The 16,005-nt window shown below is 37.1% G+C and overlaps 2 protein-coding genes and 1 long non-coding RNA gene across 3 annotated transcripts; 2 read left to right on the plus strand and 1 right to left on the minus strand.

Moving 5' to 3' along the window:
- The first annotated feature begins 226 nt into the window (after positions 1–226).
- Positions 227–4,527, plus strand: LOC125218914 (tRNA pseudouridine synthase Pus10-like). Its single transcript, XM_048120717.1, has 15 exons — positions 227–436; positions 720–1,099; positions 1,208–1,328; positions 1,443–1,560; positions 1,926–2,050; positions 2,197–2,274; positions 2,821–2,889; positions 2,972–3,052; positions 3,162–3,281; positions 3,366–3,440; positions 3,521–3,601; positions 3,694–3,767; positions 3,843–3,903; positions 4,040–4,095; positions 4,327–4,527. Exons 1-15 carry the CDS (start codon positions 287–289, stop codon positions 4,406–4,408), a joined length of 1,671 nt encoding a protein of 556 aa, XP_047976674.1. The 5' UTR covers positions 227–286; the 3' UTR covers positions 4,409–4,527.
- A 4,372-nt stretch (positions 4,528–8,899) lies between these two features.
- LOC125218369 (rop guanine nucleotide exchange factor 1-like) lies at positions 8,900–11,648 on the plus strand. The gene is made up of 5 exons (XM_048120023.1): positions 8,900–9,452; positions 9,811–9,927; positions 10,021–10,559; positions 10,680–11,042; positions 11,137–11,648. The coding sequence occupies exons 1-5, from the start codon at positions 9,191–9,193 to the stop codon at positions 11,470–11,472; spliced, it is 1,617 nt and encodes a 538-aa protein (XP_047975980.1). The 5' UTR covers positions 8,900–9,190; the 3' UTR covers positions 11,473–11,648.
- Positions 11,649–13,948: 2,300 nt separating this feature from the next.
- LOC125185702 lies at positions 13,949–14,892 on the minus strand. The gene is made up of 3 exons (XR_007170214.1): positions 14,566–14,892; positions 14,322–14,409; positions 13,949–14,241 (listed from the first exon to the last, which is right to left on the minus strand). It is a non-coding gene; the product is annotated as an uncharacterized LOC125185702 (long non-coding RNA).
- Between the last annotated feature and the right edge of the window lie 1,113 nt (positions 14,893–16,005).

The following is a 16,005-nucleotide window of genomic DNA, read 5'->3' on the forward strand; positions in this document are numbered from 1 at the left end:
ATGGATTATTTTTCCCGTATATGTGTCGTAAATTTAATTCCGTATATCGCAATTTTAATTCCGTAAATGTATTATATTTTGAATTATTTTTATTGCGGTTGACCTATGGCTGGCCTAAGCACCATTGAAGATGCTCTTATATTAGGAGTTGTGAAATTAAGGAGGCTAAAATAGTAAATATGACGTGTACTATATAAAATGGTGATCTCTTGTTGACTTGGTAAAATTCGTTTACAAAATTTACAGAGGGAAATAACTACCGCCGTCTCCCTATAGTCGGAATCAAATGGCCAGCAACGGCGCCGCACTTCACAGTGATACCACAACCGCGCACGTTAGCTCCGCCGCTGGAACTGACAATGACGACCTAGTGTTCCTCCGCCGCGCCGCCCGCTCTCTGCCGCCGCCAGTCCTCAAGGACTTGCTGTCCAATGGCGTTAGTTCTTCCCTCACCATTTATATTATTTTTCCTGCTTTATTAATTTCCAATTTAGTTCACAAGAGCGCAGCAGTTTGTAATTGATCGCTTTGCTATTGCAATTGGAAATACTTCTATAGAAATTAGACAAACTATTCCCAAATTCACTCTATGCAATCCAATTATATGGACTGGAAATTGTAATTGACCTAATTTTAGATCCCGAAATTGATTGACTGTTACATAGTGGTGGTGCACATGATGTATGATTTGTATGCTAAAGCTCTCATTATTGATGCAGGTTTGTGCACGCTGTATACTTAAGCAATTTGGTCTACACGAGCATATATGTTCTCGTCCTTCGGTTACAACACCTCTTCTGGATGTGATTCTTCGCGAAGTGGCAGAGCATGGTGATGCTGGAGCTGCTAATGGTAGTGTTGGGGAAAGTAAAGATATGGTTAACGTAGAACAAGATTTACAGGAGGTTTGCAGGGTTTGTCTAGGCATTTTGCAGTTCCTATATATTGATGACAATGGAATTTCGGTGAAAAAGAGTCATGCTTGCGATTTTGCTGCAGCAGTTGCAGACCCTGTAAACCAAGGGGGCTATCAAATTGATAGCTTCTGTCTCCAAGTGTCCCTGCCCCCGGTTGTGGTCGATAATGAGCAGGCAGTTTGGTTAGTGATCTAGATTCTTGGATATGCAATATCATTATGGCTGGGAAAATCTTTGTATTGTTAAAGATATAATTCATGTAAAAGTAACCATGGATTGCTCGTTTTCAGGTCATATATAAAAGAGAAGTATAGTTCTGAATCTTGGTTCACAGAAAAGTTCCCATCTTCAGGCATTACAGTGAAAGATTTCTTGAAATTGTCAATTACAAATCCCTTGGAGAAGTTGTTGGTATTATTTGAGTCTTTCCTTAGTGGTGTTTTAAATCTTATTTTGCATTTGGCGCTCTGTTGGTTCTTTCGTAGTTATCCCAGTATACTGTTTATATTTTGGTGACTATTGCAGGATGTAAAATGTAATGAGAATTCGTTCCGAGTTCAATTAACATACACACTTTCTGATGCACTATCCGAGAAAGAGCCCATTAGTGAGAGCAATGGCTGCTATAAGAGGAGGAAAATAGGCAAGTCACTTTCCTTTCTCCTTCCAGTTATATCCTCAACGCAGTAGTGCAAATATCATCCCGGTGCACTAGCAGAGTCATAATAATCTGAACTTGTATATGTGATTGAAATTATAACACTGTAGTATTAAACGTATTTAGCATATGCTTATTAAAAGGTTGGTCCCTTTTGCATTATCAATTACTACTTGTGAAGTATTTACTCAATAAATGCTTCGGAGAACGCTCTTTATTATGCCATATGTTAAACTGAGCACTATAGTTGTAGAATAGGCATTGAATCATCATAGCAGTGAATATGGTCGTGTGAAATATTTTGTCTTGGATTCTGCACATTATATATGTTCTTCCTGTTAAATTGACAGATGACACTGATACCTTGAAGAACTCTTCCGACTTGCAAAAGGTTGAAAGCCATGACCTCACTTCCAAATCTTCAAATGGGTGCAAAGGTGATCAGGCGGGTTTGTCAAAATTCCCACTAGAGAAGGTGTGTGTGAGTCCTGATTTCTTGTTTCCTTCTTTCCTTCTTTTCCAACTTATCCTGTATAAGGAGCTTAAGTTCTTTATTTTATTTACTGCCACGCCTACTGAATTTCAAATTTCAACGCTTTATGGGTGATGATTTATTTTCAGGTCAATGGAAATGGGTGCTGCTCCTTGGTTTTTCAATGCTATAAGACTTCTGTCTATGTTGGTGGGAGATATCTTAAGGTGCAACAACTTTATCACAAACATAATATGTATGATGCTGAATTCTGATGACAGTCAATCTTTTGATCATTAAAAGCCTTGGGTTCATTTTCTTATGCCATTTGAGATTCATCTATAATGATGGGTTGGTGGCACTTTGGCGTTATTCTACACTTTTCATTATTTCACTGAATATGAATTTTTTGAGCAGGAACAGTGATAGTTACAAATGTAAGATTTTGCTCATTAAATCTATTAAGTTGACCAGCATATAAACCCATATGAATAAGCTCTATCATATCAAGTTCAATTAGTATAAGCATTACTTGCATAAAATAGCGTCCATGTATTACAAAGGTCAACGTTTTCTTTTGAAGATGTGGGGTGGGGAGGTATTTGGAGATCTTTTGTGATAGATCATTCTAGGATTTAGTTGACTTAGATGCTTATTTGTCATATCTGCAGTCCACCTTATTCATAATGTTCGCTATTGTTAAAAGGTCTATTCAGTTTGGGTTAACCTGGGCGAAAATTCCCTGAATTATGCTATTACTCATTTTGATACAGTACTCTAGAAATGTCAGCCAGTCACGCTGGATTATAGATGATGAACGAATGGGTGAAGCATCTGTTGAGGTGAAGAAGCTTCAAGATTGAAATTTGGGGATTATTTTGGACTATCTAGACTAGACACATAAATTTTTTCCTTGTTTTGCAGGAAATCGTTGGTAGCAACATCCTCCCCATCTGCCAGGGTGACAAGTACAAGTTCCATGCTGCCGGGAGAGAAGACATTGATGTAGAGAACTCAATCTTATCATCACCACTAATAGTTGGCAGTTCTTATTTGAACATCTGCCCCTCTCTTTTGTAGCTCTCTTACATGCATGTAGTAAATATCTACGCAGGTGCGCATGCTGGGTACTGGGCGACCTTTTCTGGTTGAGATCCTAAATGCACGCCAATTCCCTTCTGATCTGTTGATAAAGGAGATTGAAACGAAGATAAATAGCTTGGAAAGCAAACTTGTATGCCCTAGTAAAGTTGATCATGTATTTCCTGCTCATCATACATGTAATGAATTATGAAGAAAAACGTACTGGCTTGTGCAGGTGCAAGTGAAGAATCTTAGGTTTTTGGGTAGTCAGGGTTGGGAACTGATGCGTGAAGGAGAAGCAGAAAAGCAGGTATACCTTTAGCTTTTAATAGTTGGGCGGTAGACTCGCAATGACCAGTAGTCCTAAAAGGTTTCAATTTGTATTTGCAGAAACAGTATGTTGCACTGGTGTGGATTTCTCGCCCCTTTGAAAATGAAGATGAGCAAAAGTTATCATCGTTCACGGATCTGGTTTGCTTTATTATCTACGTCGTTTTTTGTTTTTATTCTCGAGCTTGTTCTTTGGCAAAACAGCTGGTTAGCTGTTCCATTTTCTTGTGCAGAAAGTTTTGCAGAAAACACCAGTGAGAGTCCTCCATCGTCGAAGTCCACTAGAACGTGAAAAAATCATACATTGGTAAGAATATTTTTACATAAATGTTTCACTATACTTCTCCTTTGCAGATTTATTTACATTTATCTCATATTTCAGGATGAAAATAGAGAAGATAGCTGGTAGTTCTCAATATTTTCTTTTGCACTTGTGCACTCAGGTTAAGTAATCTCTTACACTGGTGTAAGATTGACTTATCCCATTACAGTGATAATTATAGTAGAAATTTGCATCTTTCTTTTTCTTGAATTTTCGGGAAAAAAAGCTGATAAGTTGATGCTTTTATCTGCGGCCAGGCTGGAACTTACATCAAGGAATTCGTTCATGGAGATCTCGGACGTACATATCCCAAGTATGAAACCACTTTTATGTAGTCATCATCTATATCTTAGATTTTAGCTGGATTCGCTCGTCTTAAATCTCCAGACCAGTGTTTCTTTCTACTATCTTAGTACTTGGTTGGATACGTATAATGTCTGAAACCTCAATAGCTACTCTAAAAATTTAGTATTATATCGAATTTCAAGTTGTTCGACAGATCCCAACATCAGTTCATTTCACCCATTTTACACTATTTTTTCAGTGTCGGTTCGATCCTAGGATGCAGAGCAGAAATATTGCAACTTGATGTCACAGATGTGAAGATGGATTGCTTCCAAGCCTGAGTAATGCTTCTTTGTGCCAAACTTTCATTTCAGACTCTCTTTTTTTCATTTCAAACGTAAACATTCAATTTTGGTTCTATTTTATTGGGACTTTTTATGAAGTCCTTTCCTTGGTTTAATGTGTGAACTAGCTTGGCTATCGCGATCAGCCCAAAACCGTGATTTTGAGGGCTTTCTACCTCGGGCCCTCCCCAAACGTAGCCTCGCTTTGATACCAATAGTCAAAGGCCTTATCTTGGCTAATCCGGCCTATCAAACGGGGCCTTTAGATAACTATTTCATGTCATCTTGTGAAAATATGATAAGACGGCATCCTAAAAATGAGTGAGTTCTCTATGTACAAATAAAAACCAATAATCATTTAGGAAAAATGTGATTTTTAATTCTCCAAGAGTTGCATATTATTTTCTAGTTTAAATGACACATGGGTGTGTTTATTTATCACAAATATAAAATCATCAAGAGAAAGATTACAACAATAATAATTAAGAATTTATAGCCCAAAAAATTACAACATTCCTAGTATGGAGTAGTATATCATTCCCTTTCAATATATTATCGATCAATAAATATTTCAATTCTATTGGTACGCATTGATGGCATTTTGCTAACATATATAGAAGAACCCTACAATCAATTAAATAGCGCATCAACAAAAATATAATGCTGGGATCTAAAATATTGATGAGTGCTTAAATTTTATAACTGCCCTCAATTACTTTGCAACAAACCCTCTGTTATAATAAAATAATAATTCAGAAATTCAATGGCACTTTAAATTCTTAGTGATCATGGTGGCTTCAAAAATTAAATTCTTGGTACACTAAAATCAACCTTCCAATAGGCAATGGCTCCACAAATTAAATTTGCAATAATGCACTATTCATTGAGTGCAGAATATTTGATATTATTTGGTGTAATGTGTGTTTATTTCTGAATTTAAATTAAATGCTTTATGTATATGTTTGTTACACCTGTATATAATGGAGTACAATATTAATTCCGTTGTAGGTGAGAGTAGTATTATTACTTTGTCATTCAGTTAATACTTTTTGTAATTGAAATTTCCTTTTTGTTTGGGTTAATTTTCAAACAATAATTTCTTCTCTATGATTGAATCCACAAACTTTCAACAAACACAGTACTAAATTATATTGGTACTTGATTACTATGCAATTCAAAATTTGATGATATAAATTATAATAATTGCATTACATTGATGAATTTGTAAAATCTCTCCTCAAATAAAAAAGGATTATAGCGCCTAATATCATGTAATTTTTGGAAATATTGATTTTTTACACAAATTTAGAAGTTGGTATATAATAAGTATCATGAACTTATGTTGAGATGTTAATTACACATCGATGACATATTCCGGTGTAGATTAAAGGATGCGGGCAATTGAGTGACATTCATTTAATGATACGAAATATGGCCGATTAGATGACATTTAGTTGATGATGCAAACTTCAATTTAAGCCTCAATCAGTCAAAAATTGAAGCCTTAATTAATTAAATCATAAACAATTGTATGTAATTCAATCGTCCATATTTAAACATTTAAATGTAGTTGGAATCAATCATCGATATGTAAAATATATGTTTATGATTATGTATAGTATTAATTTTGAAATTTGCGAAAAAATAATATAGTACTTCAAAATGTTCAACAAATGTTCGTGGCCATTGGTAGAACGCTATTGTAAATACTACCAATTAGTTATAGACTAATTAATTATTCTTTTTCTTTTTGAAAACCTACGCAGTCAGAATTATGTGCTATTCAATTCAACACATTTCCCCCAATTAAATTAGTTAATCAGCCCATGATTCGTAAAAACTCTCATTTTAGGGTATGTTTATGTTTAGTTAGGTTTAGTAGCCCAACTATATTTATGTGCGGTGTTACCATTTGTCCCTTTTTCTTGAATTAATATCTTCTTCTATATTATGTGATCTTATTTACCCAAAGATAATAAATGAACCGTTACACAATTCGTGCAAGAACTTCATTGACAAATTTAGATGCTTTTTGATAATGGCTGAGACTATGAATATGCATTTAGTTTTGCATATCAAAATTTCACCTAAAGTTGGCAATAATTTCATCTACAACAAAGATAGTGCTGAAGTGCTACATCAATGTTGCTTTTCAGAGCTTTCAAATTTTAAATTTTGTTGATACTAGAACTTAGGGCATCCACAATGGAACGTCCTAAGCGACGCCCTATGCACCGCCACATCAGCATTTTATCCTCCTCCTATTCCACCTGCAGTGGGGTGGACTATAGTCCGCTCTAAGCGACGCCCTAAGCATTTTACTATTTTGTATTTATATTTTTATGTTTGCAAATGTAAATAAAAATAATAAACAAATAAAAACAACACAATTAAAGGGAAATTCTAATTTTACTTAATTAAAAAAAAGTTACAAAATAAGAAATAAAAAAAGCACTAAATACAAAAAAAGGAGGCTAGTCTAGAGAAGTCCCAACTTGCGGCTGAGACCATCGATCATCCGCTGGATCCCCTCGATTTGAGCCGGGTTGGTCGCCTGCATGAGGGTGGTGTGCGCGTCCAACAACGTCCGGTAGTCGGAGGAGGCCGCCAAATCCGCGTACGCATGGGCCGCAGTCGAAGTCGCGGATGGCGTCGAACTCGGGGTCGGCGACGGGGCCTGGTCAGGCGGCGCGACGGAGGTTGATGTGGCCTTGCCCTTGCCCTTGGCAGCCTTGACGCCAGGGGGACGCCGGGAGGACATCGGTGTGCCGGAACTCTCATCCTAGAACACCGGACTGTTGAGGTCCATCGGAGACGCGCCGCTATCGCTACTTGTATAATCATTGAAGGTGCGCTTCGACGTCCTCCTCCTCGCCGCCGTCGATTGGGGAATCACACCACCAACGAACTTCTGCTTGTCCCTCAAGAGCACCCAGGACTGGTAGTGCTTGAAATCGTCGTACAATGAAAAGTACGACTGCATCGCTTTGTCCCGCACATCCGCGAGACTCTCGCCACTGGCCTGCTCCCTCTCGTACTTCTCGTACTCCGCCACGAACAAATTTACCTGCTTCTTTATTTGATCCCGGTGCTTGTGCGCGTTCGTAGGCTTGGCCGCGTTGTATTTCTCGGCGATGCGCTCCCAATACGCAGTCACCTCTGGTTGTTGGCGTACACCGGATCCTCCGAAACATCAATCCAACATCTCGTCAAGACGATGGATTCGGGGTCGGAGTAGTTCGTCCTTCCCGGGGCGAACTCTTCACATACCTCCGTTGTAGGCAACTTCTGGGCTCGTGCCTTGGTCGGCTTCTTATTGGAGGCGGACCCAGAAGCGGCGGCGGCAGCGGAGGGGCGGTTTGGAGACGGTTCCATGTCGGACAGCCCGTATGAGTCGGTGGAAAAGTCGGGATCGTACTCGGCGTTGGTGTCGAATGGCCGGTATTCGTCGGGTTCTGTACCCGGCCATCGTGCACCACCGAACATCGGACTATTCGGATAATCTCCGGAATCCATTTTGCTTGAAAATGTAGTGAATTTGATGAGAGTGAAGTGAGAAAAATGAAGTGAAAGAGGAATAAAACTAAACCGCGTCGCATCGTCCGTGACCCATCGTCCGCCTCGTCCACAGTGGCGGACGATGCGACGGACGATGGGTATCCTCTGCGCATCGTCCGCGGACGATGGGTTACCCATCGTCCACGATGATGCAGTGGCGGACGATGCGACGGACGATGCATCGTCCGCCCCATTTGCGGATGCCCTTATTAAAGTTGATTATTCAATAGATTAAATTTTATCTATAATTTTTTTGCTTTGGTTTTGAGTTAATAAATTAAATGGTGATTATAAATGATAGTGTTGTGCTATATGGTATAAAACAGTATTAGAATAATATTCTTGGAGTGAAACATTATCTGATTAATAAAATTACGAGTAAAGTTAAAAGAGAACCTAAAAAATGAAAGTGGAGGGCAATATCATTGAAAATGAAAATGAAAATGGATTAAATTTTTTAGAAGGATCAAAATGAAATAAAAAAGATATAACTCCATTAGAGTTTTGGACGAAGATTGTATTGTTAATACCACAATCAATAGTTATGTTTTCCAATTTTCAATTAATTATATTTCTCAAATCTTAATGAAGTGGGCTTTTTTCTTCACTCACACTAATAGTATTAACTAATCTTTCTTTCTATTTTTCTCATACTTAATTAATTTTTATTAAAATTCATACTATTATTCATTGCTAAAACTATTAACTTTGATTAAAACTCCTATTCTTCATTATTTAAATTATTCATAGTGGATAGATTAAGTAATATTTAAAAAAAGAAATATTGTATGGCAAAAGATGGTATTCATTATTAAAATGATGGATAATGGATAGATATAGTAATAAGAAATTTTGTGTGGCAAAACAAGGAATTTATCCCAAAATATAAAGTCATTAGCATGTTTGACTAAAACCGTAATCTTAGTCAACAACAATTTCAGTTAATTCCCTTAAAAAGAAAAAAAAATAAAAGAAAAAGAGAAAGAAATTAAAGAGACGACAATGGCGGTATAAAGTCGAGCTCCACCATGTAACGGTGGGGCTCCTCCTCCTCCTCCTCTTCCTCTCGCTCTCTACTTTTCTCTCTCACACACTAACACGCACTTGCTTTTTTATGCGCTCTCCACGCCGCTGTCGAAATTGTGCCGTTGAAGCTTAGCATTGGCCACATTTCCCCCAATTTCGACTGCTTAAGAAGATCGGTGAATTTTGCTTTGTGAAATGGCTGATACTGATAGCGTCGTTTCTCCGTCGGATGAAGAGTTCGAGGACCTGCAATCGCGCCGTTTCGATGACGCCGACGTCAGTGAGTCGGAGAGCTCCACTTCCAGTGCCGCCACGTTTTCTTCCGATCGCCGCCGCGATTTGGCTTCCGAGTGTTTGACGCCGCCGCCGATCATGCTGCCGGTTGTCGGGGGTAGACACGTCGTCTATGCGGCGGAGAAGCGGGATACGGATAAGCCTGAGCCGCCTGAGCTTTCCGGTGAGTTTTCAGCTTCCGATTCACTTTAGGTTTTTAGTTGATTTGATTGTTGAATTGATTAATTGATGGAATCGTCGATTGTACGTATAATTGTAGTGTTATACATGAAGAATTGTGTGGAATTCGTCCATATATCATCTTCTTCGAGGAAAATGTTTGTTTGCTGTTTAGGTTTTAGTTAGATTTACAATGTCGATATGCAAAATGTTTGAAGCTAGATCTTTGTCTCTTCTCGAGGAAGAATCGATTAGAAAATGAGCAGTGTGAAACAGTTTGGTCTTGATTTTGGTTTGGGATAGAAAATTATGATGATTTGATCTGTGGATTAGCTAAGTCTTTCCTGATTGAATGGTTACAGAGGTTGAATTCATGAAGGAACGGTTCGCAAAGTTGTTACTCGGTGAGGACATGTCTGGTGGAGGGAAGGGAGTAAGCAGTGCTCTAGCAATCTCCAACGCAATCACTAATCTTGCTGGTCAGTACATTTCACTAACTCGATTTCACAATGTGGTTCGTGTGATGGTTTCGTTGTATCTACTCTTTACACTCGTTCGTTGTAAATCTACAGCTAGTGTATTTGGAGAGCTCTGGAAGTTGGAGCCACTGGCTCCACAGAGGAGATCAATGTGGCAGCGAGAGATGGAGTGGCTTTTGTGCGTTAGCGACTCCATTGTTGAGCTTATTCCGTCTGTTCAAGAATTCCCTGGTGGTGGGAGCTTCGAGATCATGGTGACTCAGCAGAGATCCGACCTGTACCTGAACCTTCCAGCGCTCAAGAAGCTAGACGGGATGTTGATCAGCATTTTAGACAGGTTTCACGACACTGAGTTTCGTTATGTTGATCGAGGTATCATCGTTGGTGATGCTGAACACATCAAACCATATCAAAGTTCGCCACCTTCAAGTAGGCCTTCCACAACACTCGAGGAAAAATGGTGGCTGCCTTTCCCAAAGGTTCCGGCAAATGGTCTTTCGGATGAGTCAAGAATGGTTTTGCAGCAGTGCAAGGAATGCACGCAGCAGATATTCAAAGCTGCTCTCGCGATCAATGGCAGTGTTCTTTCAGATATGGAAGTGCCACAAGTCTACCTCGACAGCTTGCCTAAGGTATCTCATTTATGTCTCTTCGGCTACTATCTAAACTCGATTTGTTAGTTATGCATTGCTGAATCCTCTGTTGAATCTTATGTTGCTGTTTACTGATCTACTGTTTGTTCTATTTGTCAGACAGACAAGGCGTGTTTAGGCGATGTCTTATACCGTTACATAACTGCAGATCAGTTCTCCCCGGATCGTCTTCTTAGCTACTTCGATCTTTCATCAGAATATACTACTATGGAAGTAGCAAATAGGCTTGAGGCCGCCATTCACTTCTGGAAGCTGAGATATCAGAAGAAGAATAAGAAGAAGAAGCTAAACCACTCGAAAACGAGCTTATTCTGGGGAAGCACGGTGAAGGGCCCCACAGGTGATGCTGAAAAGAGCAAACTCTTTGCTCATCGCGCTGAAACGCTCCTCAAGAACTTAAAGCTCCACTTCCCCGGCCTCCCTCAGACATCTCTCGACACGAACAAGATTCAATATAACATGGTAAGGATTTCGTGTTATGAATCCGATGCATTAAACACATGTTGAATTTGTCCGAGTAATGATTCAAATGGCTCTGCTTATTGCTATGATGAAGGATGTTGGGCAGTCGATTCTTGAAAGCTACTCGAGGGTGCTGGAGAGCATAGCCTTCAACTTGTTGGCAAGGATCGATGATCTTCTGTACGTAGACGATGCCACCAGACAACGCGCTCTGGCAGAGTCACACGCCATGCTCAGCCGCAGAGGATCAGTGGGTGCTCACCATGATCTGTATAACCAGAAATTCTTCTCGAATCAAAGCTCATTCTCATCATCATCATCGCTCGTAGGGTCTCCGTTCCGTTACTCAGTCCCTGTAACGCAGCGGCCCAGTAGATTACGCCGTTCACAAAGCCAACAGATTAGACACAGTGATGGCTATAGTTTGTAATCCGAATGGAATTTCTCTATGTATTCCCTTCGTGCTTAGAATTAACAGAATTTCGCTCTCTTTTTATAATTTTTTTTTCCTCGATATTTTGTGAATCTGAATCAACGGATTAGAAGTGACGATCGTTATAGTTTGTAATCCACGGTTATAGATAATTTTGAGATCGACCTAGGTAATCGAAGTCTAGTTATTACGATAACTTTCCATGATGTGTGTTGTTCGTTTGCTTCTGTTTATCGTATATTTGTGCAATTCTTGATATAACGCATACTAACTAACATGGTAAAGTGGTGATTTTATAAATTTCACAAAGACTTTATATACTACCAAAATATTTGTAAGTCGAATTTTATATATATCAAAAAAAAAAAAAATAGACCACGCATCATCATGGTTGAAGTTGGCATGTTTGTTTATTTGAAGCTATTTTTACTTGATAAGAAGATGATGTGTTGTATTTTTCATGAAAGAATATTATGTAGTGAGTTGTTGAGACATTTAATGAGCAAAAGTCATGGGGGCTTTAATTGGTAGGATTATTAGAAATGGATTTTGCAAACATCTTACTCAATTGAATGATGTTTCATCAGAATTTATATATAAGAATGGAAAATGGCTACACTTGCTAGCTTGTAAATTGCTTTGCCTTGTTAGGGAAAGTTGGTCCGTTTACGCCATGGCAAATGTTTGCTTTAACCCATTATTTCGGCATAGTTTCGGTAAAATCACGTTCGTGTGTAATAGCTTGCAAAACATACATGACGCGTGACTCACACTTCGTTGATAGTATTGATATGTTCAAGATTTGCAAGTACTAGATTATTCCCCCCGTTATTTTGGCGTGGTTTAGGTAAATTCATAATAGCTTGTAAATCATATATACATGGCGTGTAAATTAGTATTAGTGTGTTTGAGACCTGGAACGACCTTTAATTGCGGAAATTCTCACTGCACAGCTGTTCTTAATTATAAAACAAACTATAACTACCTAATTTTTTAATGTGATGAATGTAACAAACCAAGAGAAAATTCAAATTGTGGACCACAATGAAGAGATAGAGATAGTCATTCTTCATAATCATAACCATAAAATTGCCAACTAAAACTGAAATGTCACATTACTGCAACGTTTCAGATATTATGCTAACATAAAATAGGTGAAAGTTCATGCATTAATTGATCATTAGTTCTGAATAATACTGTTGAATAAACAAATAATTAAGCCACATTTAATTACACGAGCAATTGGCAAATAAAATAAGTTAACTTTGTAGGCTGTAGCCACATGAAATTGCATGTGAAAATATGTTTTGTGTCAATTTAATAACCTTGAATATATAATTCCTAACACCCGAACAAGATATTGATAAAAATAATTATTAAGATATGACAAAATTTGATTTTTAATCTATACTATATGATAACGGTCGAAATGAAAAAAAGACATTATATATCAAGAATGAAATCAAGGGCCACACTTCAGTTTGAAATGAATGCTTTATCTAAAATCATCATTATTGTGCATAAATAATGAAAATGGTAACGATCAATATATATACGATATTAATAAGGGGTAGGTGTATATATGATTAGAGATTTGGCTCCACATTTAAGGGGAAAGTTATTATGAGTTGACAGAGAAGGTTTAAATATGAATAAAAGCTGCGTGCGTGCTTATGGAAAAAATCGGAACAACAGAAGCCCTAATGATTTGATAGAGTGGATTCTATTTCTATCATCTATTTAACCAATAAAGAAATTTTTTACCTCTTCCAAACTCACTTAAAATGATTTCAGCCACTGATAACTCGACAAAATAATTGAACTTCATGGGGTTGAGATTGAAAAAATATTTTTGGAAATAATTACATATATACACTAATACACCAGGTAAAGTTCATTACGGATATAATATAATTATATGCAAATCATATAGGTAAAATAAACATGCTGAAAAATAAAGTGGAATAATTTTGAAAGATTATATGGGGTGAACTTTTTAATTCGAGTAAAATTCTTTCCTTGGAAAAAACAATTTCCTTTAAGGAATGTACAAATATTTATTTTCTAAATCCAATTTCCTACTACTAGCTACTTCTTAATCCTTTATCTATTCCCTTTTTTATGTAAGATTATTTACAAAACTATTTACATGAAACACAATTTTGAGAATTATTTTGAATTACATCCCTGCCATTTTTTTTTGCCAATACTCGAAATAATCCAAGAAAAATTTCTAGTCCTTGTCTTATTCAAATTTACATTAAACAAGAAATTCTTTCCCTACACGTAAACTGAAAATACAGATATATAAAATTAAAAACATTAATTACTTCCTCAGAACATCAGGCTCAAAAAAATTAATCAACTGAAGTAACACCCAATTAACATGCATTCACATATAACAAGTGCAATAATAGTTTATATTGGTCTCAAATCCACATTAAACAAGAAGATACTACTTCTGAAATTAATGAATATTTTAAAATTTGAAATTTAAAAATGGATGTCAAATGATCTTGAACTAGCCATGTAGTATTTGAGAAGATTAATAACCTATACAAATTAAAACGCCTTAAATGCTACGATTATTTTATCTAAATTGTCAGAAAAATCAATCATGAGCCTACATTAAAACCACTGTAAAACCAAAAGCACTAAAAATATATTCTTCCTTTTTGCCCTACCACTCTGTGTAATTTGCATAAGCTTTTTCCATGTTTAACTTTTATTTTCCGGAAAAGGGCAAAATCTTCATCAACGTCCTTCCTGCAATCACATTTCTGTACTCAAAAATATTTCTTGATGTTTTTAGAATATTCAGTTTTGTAGAAAACAAACACAAAAACCATTAGAGGAAATTAATGAACGATAATAGGCCTCCATATATATTCATCTGCCTTTGATTGGATTTTCACATAGAGATTCCAACAAAACCTAAACAAATTCAACAAAAACTGAATCAGTCAGCACTCTTGAAACACTTTCACAAACAAAATGAAATATAAATATAGGGTTCATGACTTGTAACAAGCCATTATTATAGCCACTACAATAAAATAAATAAATAACAAAATTTGAGATCAAACATACCTTGATTTTGAGACAGTTGTGGAAAATTATTCATGAGGGTTTTACAAAGTGAAACCAACATAGATCAGTTGGCAGTATGCCCACCTCCTCTAACTAACAATTTTTTATATATAATTTTCACATTATGTAATGTTTTTTTCTCAAAAAATGATAGGAGGAGGTGGACAGAATGCCAATAAGCTCTGTTAGAAACCCTTTGATAAGCCCTCCATGAATTTGCCCTTAACAAAACCCTCAACCTCCCTCTCTCTTTCTCACACACACAAGAGAGAGAGAGAGAAGTAGTAGATGGGGAAAGAGATGGAGAAAAGGAGTAGTTGGTGGCTCTATTTAAGAAGAGAGGTGAGGCACAGTAAATGAGAGAGAGGGTATAATTAATGGGAGTGGTAGTGAGAGAGAGGGATATAATATATGAGTGATTAAATCAGATTAGATGGTTCATTCTTTGGGGTATACTCTATTTAGAAGGAAAGAATGATGATTGTGAAGTCCTCGTTTCTGATGATAAAACCCTATTGCTCTTGCTTGTGTCATTATTAACACCCTCGCCCACCACCATCTCTATATCCACCCCACTTTTTCTTCTATCTCTATCTCTATAGAGAGAAAGGAACATAATAGGTTTTGGGGTTTGGGAAGAAAGATGTGAGAATAGGAAAAATGAATGGTCAATTACATGTTTAATGTTTACAATAAAGTTCACATGAGACTTTTAAGTTCTAAATATTTTTATGTAGCATTTGATAGATATCTTATTAAAGCAAGATAAGGGTCTTTATCTGGGCTCATTTTCGTGGGAGAAGTCTCTTTCTTAGGTCATCCACAATCCTATCCCTTAACCATTTCATTCATTCGCTATTCACGGATTGCATAAGCATAATTTAATAGACACAATAAAAAACTAGAAAGTGCATTAACAAAATATTAGAAAAAAAAATTACATAATTAAATTCTAGAAATTACTCCATTGATAAAATTATAAAATAAAAGTTACATAATTTAAATTTCCAACGCCCATTAACGGCTATTTTTCAAAAATTAATTTAAATAGTTTTATTTTGTTTCAATATTTGGATTTTAAAAACTTAAAATCCGAAATTACGATGGCGACTGGGCGTCACACGCCAATCCCAGCTCACCACGTGGAGAGGTGGAGGCACTGGCTCGCCGGCCTCCCCTCCATCGCGAGTTGTCGGGCGAGATTGGACGCATGCAACCCGGTCTCATTGCTAGCTCGTCCCGGCGGGACGAGTTCGAGCTTTCAATGAGCCACATTGAGGATGCTCTTAGGCCCATGTTAATTTTGGAGCTCGGTGAAAACTCTCTAAAAACTCAGGCTTCAAATGAAAAATGTTACCTATCAAATTGATGGATTATTCTAATACTCTAGTAATTTTGGTGTGCGAGAAGTCTCTCTCTTAGGCCCATGTTAATTTGAAG

This window comes from Salvia hispanica, chromosome 4 (assembly GCF_023119035.1).
Source record: "Salvia hispanica cultivar TCC Black 2014 chromosome 4, UniMelb_Shisp_WGS_1.0, whole genome shotgun sequence".
Classification (NCBI taxonomy): domain Eukaryota; kingdom Viridiplantae; phylum Streptophyta; class Magnoliopsida; order Lamiales; family Lamiaceae; genus Salvia; species Salvia hispanica.

Bases quoted from the DNA above. Each gene is read 5' to 3' on its own strand.
- LOC125218914 (XM_048120717.1), top strand. From the start codon at position 287: ATGGCCAGCAACGGCGCCGCACTTCACAGTGATACCACAACCGCGCAC. The intron at 3,904-4,039 runs GTTAAGTAATCT...ATCTGCGGCCAG, and splicing joins TTTTGCACTTGTGCACTCAG to GCTGGAACTTACATCAAGGA. The intron at 4,096-4,326 runs GTATGAAACCAC...CTATTTTTTCAG, and splicing joins CTCGGACGTACATATCCCAA to TGTCGGTTCGATCCTAGGAT.
- LOC125218369 (XM_048120023.1), top strand. From the start codon at position 9,191: ATGGCTGATACTGATAGCGTCGTTTCTCCGTCGGATGAAGAGTTCGAG. The intron at 9,453-9,810 runs GTGAGTTTTCAG...GAATGGTTACAG, and splicing joins TGAGCCGCCTGAGCTTTCCG to AGGTTGAATTCATGAAGGAA. The intron at 9,928-10,020 runs GTCAGTACATTT...GTAAATCTACAG, and splicing joins CGCAATCACTAATCTTGCTG to CTAGTGTATTTGGAGAGCTC.